At 47.5% G+C, this 17,926-nt stretch overlaps 1 protein-coding gene across 6 annotated transcripts in view; it reads left to right on the top strand.

Annotated features, from left to right (window-relative positions):
- MICALL1 (MICAL like 1) overlaps positions 1–17,926 on the top strand; it is a 34,246-nt gene that overhangs the window by 5,511 nt on the left and 10,809 nt on the right. For all 6 annotated transcript variants that reach the window (XM_083400730.1, XM_083400728.1, XM_083400733.1 and 3 more), the window contains 10 exons: positions 2,562–2,610; positions 5,890–6,031; positions 7,144–7,244; positions 9,062–9,198; positions 10,287–10,852; positions 12,149–12,212; positions 13,340–13,737; positions 14,343–14,833; positions 16,113–16,247; positions 17,044–17,173. In XM_083400730.1, the coding sequence (XP_083256856.1) occupies positions 2,562–2,610; positions 5,890–6,031; positions 7,144–7,244; positions 9,062–9,198; positions 10,287–10,852; positions 12,149–12,212; positions 13,340–13,737; positions 14,343–14,833; positions 16,113–16,247; positions 17,044–17,173 (2,213 nt within the window). The remainder of the gene's footprint in view (positions 1–2,561; positions 2,611–5,889; positions 6,032–7,143; positions 7,245–9,061; positions 9,199–10,286; positions 10,853–12,148; positions 12,213–13,339; positions 13,738–14,342; positions 14,834–16,112; positions 16,248–17,043; positions 17,174–17,926) is intronic.

Raw genomic sequence — 17,926 nt, 5'->3', positions numbered from 1 at the left:
TGAGAGGCGCTGCCTGGCTCTCTGTGCTGCCAACCTGGGGACATGATGGATATAGAGAAATCAGCATCTGTGGTACGGGATAGGGATTAAGGCCCATCAGCTCCCCCTCACTTCTCAAAGTGGGTTTCTAACATTATTAGTTGCACAGAGAGAGAAGCTTGCAGTATCGTATGACCCACGTTGGCTTCTGCATTGCCTAAACCTGCTCCAGCATTGAGTGGAGCCCCTCCTGGCCGTATCTATGCTGAAATCCCATCCTTTCTTAGTGAGTAGTTCCTGCAGTTGAGTCTCCATTGGATGGATGAGCTTAAAAGCAGTACTGCTAGGAGGCCTTGCTGGGAAATGCACGAACCTTGCTCGAATGAGAAAAAAAGTGTGTTGTCCTCTTGGAGAAAAATGAATGTTCAGCTTCACGTGTCTTTGATTATCCAGTTGTGAACTTCCTCGACGCCGGCTATAACTAGCACATTTCACACCGTGTTTCTGAGCTGCTGCTCTCAGCTGCATCTTTTCCTTCACTCTTCCCTCCCTCTTTCACTATTGCTCTGCAAGCTTATGTTGCTCAAGGAAAGCTCAGGCAGAACAGGAGTGCCTTATACTCCATCTTTCCCTGAAGGATCTAGTAGTTAGTCAGTGGCCGGAAGGTTCTTCACTGAGGTCACTTCAGTAATGGGAATACCCATACCGTGCTAGCTAGGTTTGCTTAGGCTGATTTGCAGATCAAACTTTTTGGGGCCTGAAATGGGCATCCCTGAAACAGATGCAGTAATGATACTGGGTGGTGCATAAAAAGCAATGTTTACTCTAATGCCGGAATGGCATGAATGAATTCTATTTCTATACTCTCAGGTCCCTCTTATTTCTGGGACCTGCATATAAGGCTAAAAAAGGACACCTTTTTTTCTCTTGAGGGCACTCGCTCAGCAATATGCCAGTGAGATGGCAAAGTTCTCTCTGTGTTTTGTGTGAGGAGCATTGCTAGGTAGGGCCCACAAATTGAAACTCTTCTTACTTGGCAGTTTTTATAAGTAACATGAATAACAGGAAAAGAAAGCCATGCATAGACCAGACCTACGTATGTTTGTTCAGGAAGTTAGCCATATGGAGTTCCTGAGAAAGTATTCATAAGATTTCAGTCAGAGTTAGATTTTGTTATCCTTAAGTCTGCAATTCATAAATTAACACAGGACACGTTGCATAGAATGTAGGTGCTAAAACTCTATGCTTTGCAGGGTTGAATAGGGTAGCAGGAGAACAGACTAAATTAAAAATAAAATCCTTGTGCAACTGACGAAATGAATCCATGTGAAGAAAGGGAGCTTAGCCCCATCCTTAATCAAAGTGCTTGTTTTCCTGCACATGAAGCAGCAGGGGGTGGGACTAGATGACGCTCTGGGCCCCTTCCAGCCCTACAATTCTATGATCTTTGACTTCATCTCAGGTCCGTGGAGATGCCTAATTAAAGGTTTAAAATGCACACACAATTGCTGAGATCATTGGGCAGATGGTGCCATCATAACCAATCATGGTTGCTGTTATGGCGGATGTGCAACAACTCAGACATTTGCAGATCATGCCCTAGCTTGTTAAGTTTCCTCCTTTGCGAAAGGTACTGGAAATCTTGGCAAATGTTACCTCTTTTGCTGAACAAGCGTCCACACCATTAGCCATTAAGTGCCACTGGGTAGTTTTAGACTCTGGATGTAATGGTCTTACACCCCACCCCCTTTAGGTGGAAGCACTATCTTACTTCACAGTGTGGCAAACCACAGCCTTCCCCTATGATGCTGTCATTGCTGTACACAAAGTTTTTCTTCAACTACAGGATGCTAGGGTAGAGTTTCCATATTTCAAAAAAGGTTTTTTTGTTTGTTGTTGTTTTGGCCAAAATCTCCCCCCCAAAATTGAAGTTTTTGAGCTGTTTTTTAAAGGAAATTTGCCAGAAACCCAACACTTCTGACATGGGTTGCCATACACCCGGGTTTTCCCTGACATTTTTACCGGTTTTGGGAAATTGTGCCCAGATGCTATTTCCAACGGACAAATCCCAGATATGTCCAGGAAATTCCGGACATATAGCAGCCCTCTGCTAGGGGAAATGTCATGTGTGAAGCAGTCCACATGATGGTATATCCCTATTTGGATAGACTGAAATGTCATACGTGTACTGGCTATGAAAATATGGGTGTAGAACTGTACAGTACCTTTGTGGAGCAGCAGTGGACGTGTTGGTTTTCTTTTGAAAATAATAAGAAGAACCAAAGCTCACTTTTTATCTTTGGTCGCCCTAAAATCAAGGTTCTACGGCCTGCATTTCCTGCCTTTGTGTTTTGTGAAATGCCGTAGTCGGAAGCTTTCTTTTCCTGCCTGTAACATCAAGGACAATTAAACTACAAAGATTCTGTGGTTTGAAAAGTGTGCTTTGAAGTGTCTCTATACTAATGGTCACCCAGAGATGCTGCCTCTCAGATCTCATGTGTGATCTGGTATAGATTGAACTGTGCTTCCTGCTCCTCTTGTAACACCTCCTTTATTTATTATTATTATTTTTTCCCTTTCAGGGACTTTAATTCGCTTTCCAAGGACAATGTATACGAGAACAACCGCTTGGTGAGTCCCTGCCTCTGTCTTCTCTCTTGATTACTTCACTTAATTCTGACGCCATTCTGGCTTACAGCAGGTTTTGAAAAAAATCCCAGGTGCCTGGTTGCCCAGGTGTCTAGAAAACACGATGCTGGTACTCAGATATTTTGGCAACTGTTTCCAACCCTGGCTGCATGATTGTGTTTCTGGTGGCTGCATTCACTTCTTGAAGTACAGAGGGGATTATCCCTCTTATCTCTTCCTAGCTAAATATAAATATGTTGATATCCAGCGAGTGAAGATATTGAAGTATAAATAAATATAAATAGTCATTAATTAATAATGACTATGGAATCACCCAAAAGATCATCTGCTGTGCCCACCAGGATGATCTTGTGTGCTCCTGTTTTTGTGTTCTTCTAAGTACCCAGGTTCTGCAATTCACTCGCTTGCAAATTCCAAATGTTCAGTCTATATAAAGAAATGAGGATGTTCCCTTTTCATCTGATGAATGTGAACTGCCTTGTCCAGTAACTACCAGCTTTTGCTTCTGGAAAGTGTTGGGCCTTCAGTTTTCTGTAAAGTTTAAACGGATGTGTGCGAGGCATGTGGACCAAAGTTTTGGATCGTGAGCTGCTTAATGTTTCTGGGATAGAGATGGGCCTGGCAAGGGGAATTGGTTTGTATAGGAAAAGGAGCAGAAATGAAACTGAAAGCAGCCAGTACTGAAAAGAAGGAAGAATGTGTTCACTTAGGCAGTTTGTATGATTTTATCTCAGATTAATAAGCTGAAATCGAATTAGACTTTTGGCTGCACACACAGACTCTGGGATCCTTTCTTCCTTGTACAAACAATCAAACCGTTAGCTGTAGTTTCCCATTTTGTCTGAACTAGGAAACTATGGTTAATAGCTTCAGAACAAGCTGGAATTATGAAACCTTTTGGCTAAGTTTTAATCAGTGTAGGGCCATGGAATTTAATGAACATTACTAACTAAGTTGGTGAGGGACAGAAGGGGCTTGGCAACCTGGGAAGGCAACCCATCTAGGAAGAGGGAAACTCTAATCCTAAACCTCTGCTGTTTTGTGGGATATCTTTGGGAGGAGAAAAAGCTAAGGAGTAAACCCTAGACAAATCTGGAGTCCCCAAGATGGTTGGATGGTGCCTTTTACACCTCCTTCTGGCAACTCCTGCAGCCAAGCTGGTACCAAACATATTGCTCTGCTTTCCTTTGGACCACATCAGCGAGGCCAAGAGGGGGTTTTGTTGCCTGGGCAGTCCAGGACCTCCAGACACACTGCCCAGGTTTGTGTCCCAGGGAGATCATTTCGGTGCTGCTAACACAGCAGTTTGGTTTTACCCTTGGAGGAACACTCCATTGTCTCTCTAGACAGACTGATGCTGAAAACTAAGTTAGGTCCAATAACTTAGCTCAAAACCACCCATAGTTTGAAACTAGATGTACATTGAAGACTTTCTGATATGTTTGCTTGCTTGTGTGAAGGATGGGGCAAAGGCCCCAAAGACTCTTCTCCCCTCCTCATTTATTTGTTATTTATTAATGTCATATGCCACCATTCCTCCCAAAGGAGGCTGTGACTTATTAAGATGAGATATGGCCCTCTGAATGTGGTCAGTGTACAGCTCCATCCTTATTCAAACAGACTGAATAAAACTAGTTGCAACCAGACTGTATTTGTGAGAAACTCTCTTCCCCGCCCCCCGCCACTCTGTTCCTTAAAAAAAGAAATCAAGTTCAGATTTCCAGGGTAGCATATGAGATTCCACATTTGCACAGCAAACTTGCAGACCCAAATATGCAGCCCAGCATGATGGATTTGCCATGACAGTGGAGGAATGTGCTTAGATTTCTCTTTGTGGCCTGCCAGCGATACCAAGCAAGTGTAAATAATAATCTCAGCTGGGCAAACAAGCATGGATGTAATTGCAGACTTCTGCTGGAGATGGGCTGGTTCTGACATAATCCTTTGTGGTTCCATTCTGGAAAACGCCAGAGCAAACCATATGTACCGTACAAATGTTCAGGCATACTTAGTCAAGAGTGCCTTTATTGAAGTTTTGCCTTTATGTTTCCCTTGGCACTAAAGTCATGGTACCAGGCTTTCTTACCGTGTTTAAATTCCCAGCCCAAGACCAAATGGAGCCAAGCAGAAGTTTTCAAGTTTGATCCCTGGTATCTGGAGGTAGCACTAGGAGAGACTGAAATCCTTGAGAGCCACTGCCTGTGAGCATAGACCATTCTGAGCTAGAGGGACTTATGGTCTGATTCAGTATAAAACAGATTCCTAGGTTCCTACTGCTGTGGTGGGCAGATCTCCCATTTCTGTGTGACTGGTATTTGTTGAATATGCATCTCTTCCTAGTGTTTTGTTCAGTGTTGTTGTCTTATGTTTTATATTGATTGCAAACACTTTGAACACATATTTCTGGGGGGGGGGGCGGAATGGGAGAAAGCAATTTTAAGCAAACAATTAAATAAAATATACTCCTCACAATATGATTTATGCTTTATATTTGATAAGCGCCAACATTCTCAAACTGAGGGAGAGAGCCTCAAGGTCGCCCAGTAAGTCTGTGGTGCAGCTGAGAATTGGCCAGAGTCCAAATTCTGACTAATGGGCCATGCTGGAAGCAAATATAGCGTAGTCATCTCTATTCTGCTTCATTCTCTGTCCCTGAGCAATTGCTAATGACTGGAGAAATTCACATACCCTGGCAGGGGCACTTCTATTGCCACTAACTTCTTCCCAATGTGTGTGTGTGTGTGTGTGTGTGTGTGTGTAATATATATATATAGAGAGAGAGAGAGATACAATTTTTGGGGGGGGGAGGGGGGTGTTAAACTAAAATGGTGGAAAGGATCATTGGACCCTTGCTGAAATTTCGGAGGTGTACAATAAAAAAGCTCTGCTGGTTCAGGCCAAAGGTCCACCTCTTCTGGCACCCGATGCCCGTGGGAAGCCGGAAAGCAGACCTGAGCACAACAACACTCTCCCAACCTGTGATCCCCGACAAACTTGTGATCCCCTGGCATTCAGAGGCATGCTGCATCTGACAGTGGAGGCAAAACATAGTCATTGTGACTGGTAGCAGTGCCAATGGAAAGAGGTGGTATGAGTGGCCTAGGTCCCAATATGTGTCATCTTCCTTATTAGTTCCTTCTGTACTGCAAGTTTCTACTTGGCGACTTCTGCCCTTATTTTGTTCCACCAGTGGTGCGTGCCTGTCTCTTTCTCAGAGTCAGCTTCTGCTTCCTGATTGTCTTCTCTTTGTTGCCTTTGCAGGCCTTTGAGGTGGCTGAGCAAGAGCTGGGGATCCCTGCCCTGCTGGATCCCAGTGACATGGTCTCCATGAAGGTCCCCGACTGCCTCAGCATCATGACCTACGTCTCTCAGTATTACAACCATTTCAACAACCCCAACCAAGGTGAGAGCTCCGAAGCAGGGCATTTTCCTACAGTTACCCCTCCAGGGATCTGAATGACAAAGAGGAGGAGTTGTGCTCTCCACCCCACCCCACCCCCCACTCCATGACAATATTGGCACCTTTGCTCGCTTGCAGTCCATAAAGTTGTTCGCAGTGGTGAGCACTGACTTCTCCAAGCTTGATGAATCCATGCCCTTCTCCTAGAGCAGGTGTGGAGAACCTTTAGCCCTCCAGATGTTGCTGAACTACAACTCCCATCATCCCTTGTCTGTGGCCATACTTACTGGGGCTGATGGGAGTTGTAGTTCAGCTGCTGAGTCTTGCCTTTCGTGAGTGGGTTAGTAGATTCCAAAGTACCATACTGGGAGCAATACACCACCACCCTTCCTGAGACTGGCGTGGGGCAGGGCACAAACACTTGCCTGCTCCTAATTGGCCAAATTTTGCAGACCCCCAGAACTGCTTATGGGTTTAACGATGCTGCTTAATGTTTCTGGGCTCTGTGCTGAAAGTTGAGCTTAAGGGCTCATCGCAGCTTTGAAGTATAAAGGAATGGGGTGAATAGTTTGCCCACAACAACCGGAAAGAACAGAAACTCATGTAGGCTGTGTGCTGCCACCCCTGTCTAGGTGTTTTCAACTATGAGACAGTAGCGAAGTGAGAAAATCCAGGTAGGCCAATTCCACCTTGTCAAATGCAGTGATTCTCTACAACTTCTGGCCCTGAAAGCATGAAGGCTAAAAGGGGGTGGATATGCAAATCCATCTCCAGTGTCCCTGCATTTACCAGCTCTGCTTCAGACCCATGTTGAGAGGGAAAGTCTGGAGATTCTAAATGCGTTCACCCAACAGGCCTAGAATCCTCCCCATGAGCCTCTCCATGCCTTAGCTGGTTCTCGATCGCAAGGAGCCTAAGCACGCTCACCCAAACACATTAAGACTCCCTTTTCTGACTTTCCCTCTGGTTTGTGTTCAGAGATGTGCTTGGGTACATGTACTTGTCCCCTGCCCACTTTTAGCCCACGTGCTTTCAGGTGAGCACCCGAAGAGGGCTTCTGTCTTTTACTTACTCAGCAGCCACCATCATGGATTGGTTCCCATCTATCTTTGCAGCCAGAGTCCTCCCGCCTATGAAGCACCCTGCAGTTGCCTCCTCACCTACTCTGCCAGCACACAAACCTGTGCCTGCCTCCGAGACCACATCAGCACCCAAGGTACTGAGCCTGCTCCTCTGATCGGTCAGATGTCTCTAACCTGCTTCAGGTTCCAGTTTCTGAATTGAATCTTTCCAAAAGCGAGCGATTCAAAAAGTATGACTGATCATTCTGTCCTCTTCAGCTTTGAAGAATTTACGGGTCTCCTTTTGTGGTTACTGCGGCAGCGTTTATATTGTTTCTGCGCTTGACACAGAGATATGTATATTTCAGGAAGGGGAATGCAGTGTATAGAGCAGGTGTTACTCACAAAGTTGAATGCAGCCATTGTGCCACTAATAACAGCCCACAAAGGCAGGGCTGGCTCTTTAGGTATTGTTAGTCTTCCAACTCCCAGCAGCCCCAGCAGCATGGCCAATGGTCAGGGATCGTGGGAGTTGTAGTCCAATAATATCTATAGGGTTAGAGGTTCTCTTGTAAGGGTTTGCTAAACCTTATGTTTATGCTACCTGCCAGGGATTGCAAAAAAGGGGTGTTTGAGCACCATGCATGCCACAATACTTGGGTTGTAAATTGTGCAGGTCTGGTGTAGAGAGTTGCTGTTATTCCTGATATCCGTGGGCCTTTTATTTATTTATTTTACATAATTGAGTATTTTGAAATAACTATCCCTTAGCTCACATCAGTGGTTGCTGTGTTTACAGGATATCAGCCCTCCATATCTTGTTTCACCTTGGGATAAAAACAATTCTATTGTAAACAACCTTTTTTCCTGTGACAGGGGTCAACATTTTTGCCCAGGGCAAATAGCAAACCTGTTAAACCTTGTCATGCACATTTCAAACTAGGATTCAGTTGCACATAGAGGCTGTGAAACAGAGCCTGCCTCTGGACAGGGTTGCTGTATGATAAACACCTGTCTTTCTCCAGTCAGCAATAATGCATGAAGACAAAGTACTGGCTTCTTCCATGACTTCTCAGTATAACACTTTCTACTGCCAACAGTTCCACATGATCATGTCAAGCAATAACACAGAAGCCTGCAATCATCCGGGGAATGGAAACATGCACGCAAAGAAGGAGGCGACAGTGAATTAGGGCTCCTGCAAAGTTGTGCAGCACATTTGCTCAGGCTTAACAATACATTCAAAATCCAAAAGAGAGTATAGCATGCCTCTCTGCTGAAACTCAGAAACTTTCATCTTTACAAGTGAAAACGTAGACAGACCTTTTACCATAACTTAATCAGAAGGTTTGGGGGGGGGGGGGGCTACTACCAGAGTCCATAGAAAATTGATTTGGTGTGTGGATGTGGCATGTACACCTCTGGTTGGCCGCTCCTGAATACAGAAAACAAACCAGTTATCTGCAAATTGAGAGTAAGTCAAATAATGCAAACCAATTGGAGGTAACAACTGAATTTCTGAAGAAGAAGGAAAGTCAAGATACGGCTTCTATTCTGAAAATAATAGTGTAACCTGGAAGCTATATATGTGCCTCTTTCAAGGGTCTTGTTGAGAGATTTAGTAGTTCTCATGAGCTGTTGAGAATTTTACATTATTGAACTGGTATTGGAAGATTCCCCTCTTCCTCCTTGGCAGTCATCGTAGGAAAGAGCATCATGCTCCATTCATTCCAAGACGGACTGAGAGCCAGAGCATCTTGCTGAGATCTGGGCTGCAGATGTTGGATAAATTGCTCCTTAATACTTTGAACTGGGGCCCTAAATTGGTAAGCAACCCTGGTACCTGAATAGATCTTTCTTCAGGTTTGAGGCTCCTCTGTGCTAGACAAGAGTCCTCTTGAGGCCAGTCCCAAGAATGTCTGAATCTCTTTGTTTGTGGAGGCATTCTTACGCCACCTTTCTGTTGCCACAGGATGAGGATGCTGCAGGCCTGGCAGAGCAGTCCCAGAGAACCACCCTGAGCAGCACTTGCGCAGCTTGCCAACAACACGTCCACTTGGTCCAGCGCTACCTGGCTGATGGCAAGCTGTACCACCGCCAGTGCTTCAGGTAAGCTCTGCCTCCTCACTGAAGACCAAGTGGAGCCACCTGCTCTCCTGTAGCCTTATCCTTCTTTGCCAGGCATGGCCTTCTAATTATGCCAAGCCCACGTAGATCATCTCTGTTCTATGAGTAGTGAGAACATACTGCCTGCATGTTTTTGCCAGCTACCATGAGGTCAGTAACTTCATTACGAAAAGAAAGAAATAAGCAGCAACCTAAAGCTTCTGTACTTGAGTGGGTCCCATAATTGCTACTGTTCTGAGAATCAGAACAGTAAAACACAGATTGCAACAGCAGCCAGTGAATAGTAGCCACAAAGTAGTCAGACTTTTAAACAATGTACGGCCCAGCATAAAAATAACCAGAATGTCCAGATAAACTGAAGATTAAAACCCAGTCCTCTAAAACCCAGCAGCCTAAAAAGAAAAAAGAAAGCCGAAACAGATGGGGCTTCAAGGCTTTTTTCACATCACTACTGTAGGTTAAATGATGAGGTCATATCATTTTCAAAAATATGGGCAGGTGTGGGAATATGGAACTCTACTGTGATGTTCTGCTACTAAATCCATGAGGCTCATAAGTCTCGCTGTCATTCCCAGTTCTGACCTGCTTTCTGTGTTATTGGCGTACGACTGTAGTGTAGAAAAAGTGAGGGGCACGTCTGTTTCTCAGGAAAGAGGCACATTTTCCAAACCAGCTTTGATTGTTTTACTGAATATGTCTTTTCTCTGAGGAATAAAATGTACTTGATTAACTTTATGGTGTCATATTTGCCCACGCGAAAATGGAAGACAGATCCAGCCCCGGAGAGCAAAACTGCTTTTGAGTTAAGTCGTGTGAGAGAGACGGCACCAATCTCTGCTCTGAAAACCTCATAGCCTGAGTTAGAAGTGCAAATCAGTTGTAATTTCTATGTGGACAAATGGGGAATCAAGAAACAGAGAAGCTAAGTGATTTAGCCTAGAGTGTCACAGGGCATCTTCAGCGAAGCTATAAATGGAAGTTTGTTCTTCTAAGGGTGCCTGTGATCACAACTCCGCAATTCTTGCCTATCTCCACTGTTTGGTGACAGGCTTTGCTTGTGTCTCTGGCAGGTGTAAGGAATGCTCCAGCACTCTCCTCCCCGGTTCTTACAAGCCTGGACCTGAACTGGGCACATTTGTGTGCACCCAGCATCGTGGCAAGTTGGGCCTGAGCGGGAGGATGGAGCGCAGGCCAAGCCCAGATCTTCAGCACGTGGGGGAAAGCGGAGAGGCTGGGATAGTGAGCACTGGTGCGGAGGAAGAGAATGGAATACTGGAGGAGCACCCATCCGCCGCGGAAGAGATAGGCAAAACGGGGGAGAGGGTAGCTGATGGAGTGGAGAGCGAGATGCCTCTTGCGCAGCCAAAGAACGAAACACTCGCCCCTGCTCCCGGATCTGAAACCTGCTCCCAAACGCCCCCCAAACCTCCTGTGCCAGCAAAGCCATCTCTGCTCATGCAAGAGAAGGCTAGCCTGCAACACGGGCAGCTCAAGGAGGCTCGGCCCAAGCCTGCCCCCAGGAAGAGCACAGACACAGCCGCAGCCCTGTCACCGCCAAGCTCCCAGCCTGTTCCAAAACCCAGAGCCAACGTGCAAAGCGAGGGATCCAGTGAGCCTGGCGCTGGACTGGCCAATGGTAAGGAAATGCATGCACAGAGGGAAGTAGTGAAGAACCCGTGGCAATAACCAAACTGAATGGGAGCCCTCATTTGCAGCTTGTGTGGATTGGAATCTTAGAATCACAGAAGGAACCTCAAAGGCCATCTAGTTAGACTCCTGAGGCAGGAAACCTGCTGCTACAACATCTCTGGTAGGTGGCCACCCGTGATGTTGCAGGAGCAGATTCCCTGCTGTCTCTTTTTTGCAAACTGCACTGCAGCCATCCTTGTTGAGGGGCAGTATAGAATTCTCTGCATAAATAAATACAATTGGCAGGGGGTTGTGAGAGAAAACCTTGGAGGTACATTTCAGTTGTAGCAGTGGGCAGCTTGGCGAAAGCCCTTTTGTCCTGTGAAACATGCCCTTCTGATGGGACAGATAACCTGGATTCTGTGCCCATGAATTAACTGCATTCACTCCTTGTGTGATGCTTCATTCTTCTTCCACAAGCACGATTTTCTTGTAAGGACCAGTGGAGTGGATGGAGATTCAAGGCTGGGTGTGCCTTGGGCATAGATCAGAGAGCCGTAGCCAGGATGGAGGGAAAGGAGCTGTGTGGCTGTGCAGTCATGCTCCCAGAAGGCAAGAGAAGATTTATTTGGCCACTTTCCTAGTTTCTGAGGTTTCGCAAGATGCTGCGCAGCTGCATGTTGGGAGCTTTCATCCCTGGCTATAAAAACAAGTTATCCCAGCGTAATGGATTTGGACGTCCTTGCTAGGAGATGAGACACATGGGTATGTTAAGAGCATTAGGAGAGCCCAGCTGGATCAGACCAAAGGCCCATCTAGTCCAGCATCCTGCTCTCACAGTTGCCAACCAGAGGCCTATGGGAAGCCTGCAAGCAAAACTAGAGCTCAAGAGCAGTCTCCCCACTTGTATAACAGCTGTTATTCAGCAGCAGATTGCCTCTGACAGTACAGGGGGAAAACATAGAGCTATTAGCCATTATGGCAATCTGCCATGACTTTGTCTAAGCCTCCATTAAGGCACCTATTTTGCTGGCTATCCCTACGTCCTGTGGGAATGAATCCCATAGATTTAACTGTGTGCTATGTGAAGAAGTATTAACTGTTGTCCTGAATTTTCCAACAAATTCAGTAGTGCTTGAAAACTGTTGCGAGAGAAGGAGAAAAATCCTTTCTCTCCACTTTTTCCAAACTGCATAATTGTATACACATCTATCATGTTCTCCCTTACTTGCCTTTCCCCCTCTCCTAAACATAAAAGCCCCTAATGTTGCACCCTTTCTTGTGTTCTTCATTTCTGGATTAGGTAGGCCTCCTGAGCCCTGTCCTCCTGTTCCGAAGCCCAGAGGCAGACCCACGTCCTCCGAGCGGTATGTCCCTTTTGCTTGCAAATCACACACAGGCAGCGAGATAAATGTTGACCTTCCTTCCATTTTCCTTTTTCCCTGTTCATGCAAATTGAGCTGCAGGATGGGCATGCATTGGAGGTTTTAAGTGAGGGATGGGGGCTCATTCAGAACTTGTTATTCTGAAGTAGTGACACCTCCCCCCCCCCCAAACTATTGAAGAGAGAATCCTGGGTCCTTGCAGAGCAATACAGACAGCAACACCCCCCTTCAATCTGTGTATCTCTTGCCAAAATGCAAGTTAACAAACAACTGTGTAGACCACACTTCTCCGACCTGGTGCTCTCCAGATGTTGTTGGCCTGCAACTCCCACCATCCCTGAAGCCTTCCTGTGCAGTGCTGATGGGAAGGTGGAGTTAAAAAACATATGGAGGGCACCCAGTTGGGGAAGGCTGACTAGATAGTAAATCATGCAGATGAACCCTGTGTAGGAAGAACAGCATGTCTTGATTTCCAAAGGGTAGCTATGCTAGTCTATTGCAAAGAGTCTTGTGGCACCTTTAAGGACTAGCAAAGCTAAGAAATCGGGTAGTTTTCCCTGGATCATGTGTCACAAGACTCTTCATCATGTTTTCAGCAGCTCTTAGCAATTTCAGCCACATAGAGGGGAAGATGGAAAGGCTCAGGGTCATGTCTGAGTCACTTGATGTCTCCCAGTCCAGCACAGATGGAAATGGTTGTTCTCAGTGCATCAGACTATCCTTAGCTTGAGAATCCAAAGCTGCTGCTCAGTATTCCTGCCTGAAAGGTTGGAGAAAAAAAAACAGCGCTGTGTATATTCTAAACATAACAACAAACGTCATGATTCAGTACCAAGAAAATATGCTTTCTGCTTTTCAGCCTTCAAAATATACATGTGTCTATCTTTTTTCTTTTTTTTTAAGCAAAGGGTTATGAAGTAAATTAAGATTCTGCAGGGGGGGAGTGAATGTTGTGTTCACTATCAGCTTGTGGTCTTGTGTGGCACACTTGCGGAATATGTGCAGCCTTGGGCTTCAGAGACCGAGCGTCTTGCTTGGGAGGAGCCTCTTTTCCATTTTGTACTCTCCCCCTTTCATCCTTCCTTACCCCATATATTTTCTCCTGCCAGAACTGGGGAATGCCCGCGGCCCAAAGACCCTCCCTGGATTGCATTGGTCCAGGGAGAGCCCAAGAAGAAGCTGGCCCCTCCGCCTCCCCCGCCAGGTAGTCGCAAGGAGAGCCCCTCAAGGGTTTCAGAGGATGATGAAGGCGGAGAAGGGAAAGCGCAAGGCAGGCCCACTCCGGAGGAGCCCAAGCCGTATAATCCCTTTGAGGATGATGAGGAAGAGCAGCAGGAGGAGGAAGAGGAGGAGGGAGTCGTCGCGCAACAGAGCACGCCAAAGCAAGAGCAGAGTGAGGGCGAGCCCACCTCCAAGGTGGCTCACCCCTGGTATGGCATCACCCCCACCAGCAGCCCCAAGACCAAGAAGCGGCCAGCTCCAAGGGCCCCCAACGCATCCCCTCTTGGTGAGTCTCCACCCTGCCTTCCGACAGGAAGGAAAAGAATGAGTTTTCTCATGGCTTGCACCAATGTGGCTTGGATGTTTGAAGCCTGGCCCTGCCATGCTTGCCGTGGCTGGGGTGCCCTCAGGGCTTTGTTGGACTCAAGCTCCCATCATCCCTGACCACTAGCCATGCTGGTGGAGGCTGATGGGAGTTGGAGTCCAGCAGCGTTGAAGGGGAGATGCTCAGGTTCCCCATCTTTCGAATGGGCCTGTCTGGAAAAGGTGTTCTGTCATGCTATGACTTTTTTTCTGCCCAAGCGCTGCCTTCACTCCTGGGTGCTTTGTGGGAGGGCAAATTGGCTGGGGCAGCAAAGGTAAATTTTGCCTTTGGACCACTAGGCTAGGTTTTGTGCACACACATCGTTCTCTGTCCTCCAAATGGACAATCAAGAGGCAATATCGGAGTTCAAGGACACATTCCAAGCAGGCATATTGGGGGCCAAAGCAAGGCCGGTGGGAGGTGTGGCATGGGAAGGGTTCAGAGGGCTGGGCAGAGAGGCCTAAAGAGCCATGCTTGGGCCTGAGTTCCCCCACTTTCGCCTCACCTGTACTTTCCCCTCGTTGCAGCTCACCACCCCATCTCCCGACTCTCCCGCTCGGAGCCGTCTTCCTCCACCCCCTCGCCCGCCCTGAGCCTGGAGAGCATCGCATCCGAGTGTTTGGCCAAGGGCGCGGACGACTTGGACGAGACCTCCGTGCCCAAGAGCTCCTCGGAGCCCGCAGTCCACGTCCCGGCCGCCACTTCCATCGTCTCCTCCTCAGCCCCTCCGCTCCCCCGTCTCTCCTCCTCTGGTGAGGAGTGTCCCACAGCCCTGCCCGGCAGCTCGGCCAACTCCTCCTTTTCGTCCTCCAGCGATTTGGCTGGCGATGGCAGTGAGGCACAAGGGGGACATTCACAGACCCCTGCCCGAACCTCCTCATCTGGGAACTTGAAAACCTCTCCTGGGGGAGCCTCCCCCAAGCCTTCGGCCGGGGCCATTCCCACGCCTATCCTCTTGGCCTCGGAGCTGAGTGGTGCGGCTGCCAGGAGCTCTCCATCACCCAAAGCACAGCCAAAGGTAAGTTGGAGTCGCTTTCCTAGGTTCTGGTCGTGAGACCCATCCTTTGTCCCTGCAGGTTTTTGAAAAACAATGACCTTTTGCCTTGCTCTGTTACTTTGAAAGGTCCCTGAAATGAACTGAGAAGTTTTTATGTGTGCATGTTTGTGTGTGTAACAAAGCATCTGGCCAGGAAGTCCCAGCCAGAGTTACAGCTTTACTGTCTTCATACAGTGGCACCTTGGTTTGCAACCGCTTTGGATTACAACCACGTCAAACCTGGAAGTGTGTGTCCCTTTTTTTGGGATTACAACCCAATTTTGGGGGGAGGCCCCATTGGCGAAAGCGCACCTTGGGTTACAACCTGTTCTGGTTTACAACCAGACCTCCGGAGCAGATTATGGTTGTAAACCAAGGTACCACTGTATTCCCAGAGACATGACAACTTCTTGGCCTGCTCTCCACTCTTGCCTCTAGCACCACCCGCTGGTTATGTTATGTACTGCTTATTTTGCAGCCTTACAAATAATTAACCCCGGGTAGAAGCTGCTGTTATGAAGTATTGCACAGGGTTTCAGATCCTCTGTCAATGCTGCTTTAAAGATGGCACGCACAACAAAGGCTGTTCTCATGGGGAAAGTCTGTTAGGGCTGTGTTTAATGGTGCTTAGGGCCAGATCTGATTGGGGGGCTTCTGATTCCCCCACCCCTGCTTTATCTCTCCATCAGTTTTGGCTTTTTGCTCCATTCTCTCCCCCTTCCCATTAACATAAGCCTAAACTGAATACATGCAGAGGGCTTGAAATGAGGGCTGCCTGTGGCTCATGAGCTGCAGAGGAGGGGGCTGACACGAAATTCCCCAGCCACAGATTGCTGCAGGGTTTTGTGTCAGCCCCCCTCCCTCCATCTTTTACCCCGGGAAAGTTAAAACTCACTGCTCCACCATGCAATTCCCTGTTCCACCAGGATCCTTTGAACTGCAGGGCAGCCTCACTGTGGCTGGCTTGTCCTCAGTTGCTGAGCATGGCTGTCGGGAGTGTCCCCAGCATTTGTGATTTCTCGTGTGCACTGCCTCATTTCCCTTGCTCAAAATCAGGAGTCCCTGGCCTGTGTCTGTTGCAAAAGAGGCCTGGCTACTACATCGTCGTCGTCCCCCCCGCCCCCCCCCGTGCCAGAGCTGAGTCCCTGCTCCAGAGATATGGTCCTCAAAAGTGCCAGGGTGGAGTGGCAGGTTCAGGATCCCATTGTGGTGCAGCCCAAGAGGTATATTTTGATATTCTGCTTGGTGTGTTTGCCCCCAGTCATCCTGCAAAGAGAATCCCTTCAACCGGAAGCCGTCGCCTGTCACATCCCCCTCCATTAAGAAAACTCCAAAGGGACCCAAGCCAGCGAGGCCTCCTGCTCCGGGACATGGCTTCCCACTAATTAAACGGAAGGTAACGAGGATTGGGGGCTTCTGCCTCATTTGCCATGCTACTTAATTTCCCACAAATTGCTCACAAAGGGAGTATTTAAATTAACTGAGCTAACTCAGTCGTGTTTGTTAACTTCAGTGGGTTCTACTCTGAGTAAAACTTAATTGAATACCGCCCCTGTGAAGAGGGATTGCATACTTTCTAGCGGGGTGATTGAGAGCGAAGGGCTGGTGTGAGGCATTTGTATGCAGTGGTTGTGGCTTCCTCTGAAAGCTACACCGTAACAAAAGCTGTTGGGGCAGTTTCTAAATGCTGAGCCTGAAACCTGGCTTGAAAGGTGCTGAAGGCAAGCCTCGCTTGCAGAGGAACAGTTATCTGGGGTCAGGTGTGGGGCAGGTGCTGGGGCAAGGCTTGGGGAAATGACAGCACAGGCCAAAGTAGGACCAGGACATGTTTAGTTAGGCCTGGAGGTTCCTCACCAGTGCTTTATGTTTACTCTGTGGACTCCAGAATTTGTCTCCTTAAGAATGTCGGCCAAAACAAGTTTCTGCCCCTCATGATTGTGTAGGAAACCATCTGAAACATTCAGTAGTGATAATTTTAGGTAAGGAGGCTAGGAGGGATTTTGGGTGGGAGACCCCTGCCAGGTTCTGCCCTACGTCTTGCCCTAATTCACAGATACATATTTTTAAAAATGTATTCCCCATGACTCTTATCTCCCTCCTCCCACCCTGGAGTCAGTAGTTATCTTCTAGAAAGCCACGCCTGCCTTGTTAGAAACAGGAAGCATGATCCTTGGTTCCTTGCCTTTTTACAGGTTCAGTCAGACCAGTATGTTCCAGTGGAGGACATCTATGGCGAAATGGACAGCATTGAGCAACAGCTGGATGAGCTGGAGCATCGAGGGGTTGAGCTGGAAAGGAAGCTTCGCAGCATGGAAAATAATGGTAGAGTGGTGGATCACTGCCTGTGAGGCTGCGCAGGGCGAGGCAGAAGGCAGGAAGATTCGCAGGATATATGAGCGTCATCTTTGGCCATGCTTGCTGGGGCTGCTGGGAGTTGTAGTTCAGCAACACCCGGAAGGCCAAAGGTTTCCCTGCACCTGATATAATGCAGCCAAGTTTGCTTTTCCATGGCTTGGGCACCACCTGCCTATCTTTGCTTATCCCACTGTGTATATTCATGGGGTGAATGTTAAAAAATATTCTATGTATATGAATTATCCATGTTTGTTAAAATATATACCACGTAATACTTGGTTAGGGAACTTTCAGGCAGAAGGGTTTCTGTGTTCAGAGCAAAGGCAAGGAGGGAAGAGGTTAAGCGTTGGCAACTTGGAAAAGATGGGTCAGGTTAAAAAACAAAAGCCAACCCTCCAGGATGTTTGGCATTTGTGTCCGGAGATGGAGGTGATTGAAGAAATGCCTTTGTGCGTGTCCTGGTAGTGCTGCTGCTTCAAAAATAGCATTTCTAGGTTTCAGGTGCCCTGAAGCTAATGTGGACTAACAGTAAGAGCTGCTGTAGCTGCCTCATCCCTTTGCCTCTGTGGTGGGCAGATCTCAGGGAAGGTCACAGTGGTAGAGCACATGCTGGGCGTGGCAAAGATCTGGGTTCAGTCCCTGGCATTTCTACGTAGGGCTGAGAAAGTCCCCTGGTCTGAAACCCTGGAGAGCCACTGCCAAGGTAGATGAACCAATGGT

The sequence above is a fragment of the Podarcis tiliguerta genome, assembly GCF_965153285.1.
Source record: "Podarcis tiliguerta genome assembly, chromosome: 10".
NCBI lineage: Eukaryota > Metazoa > Chordata > Lepidosauria > Squamata > Lacertidae > Podarcis > Podarcis tiliguerta.
The sequence above is the reverse complement of the archived record's forward strand: the minus strand, read 5'-3'. Positions and strand labels throughout refer to the sequence as shown.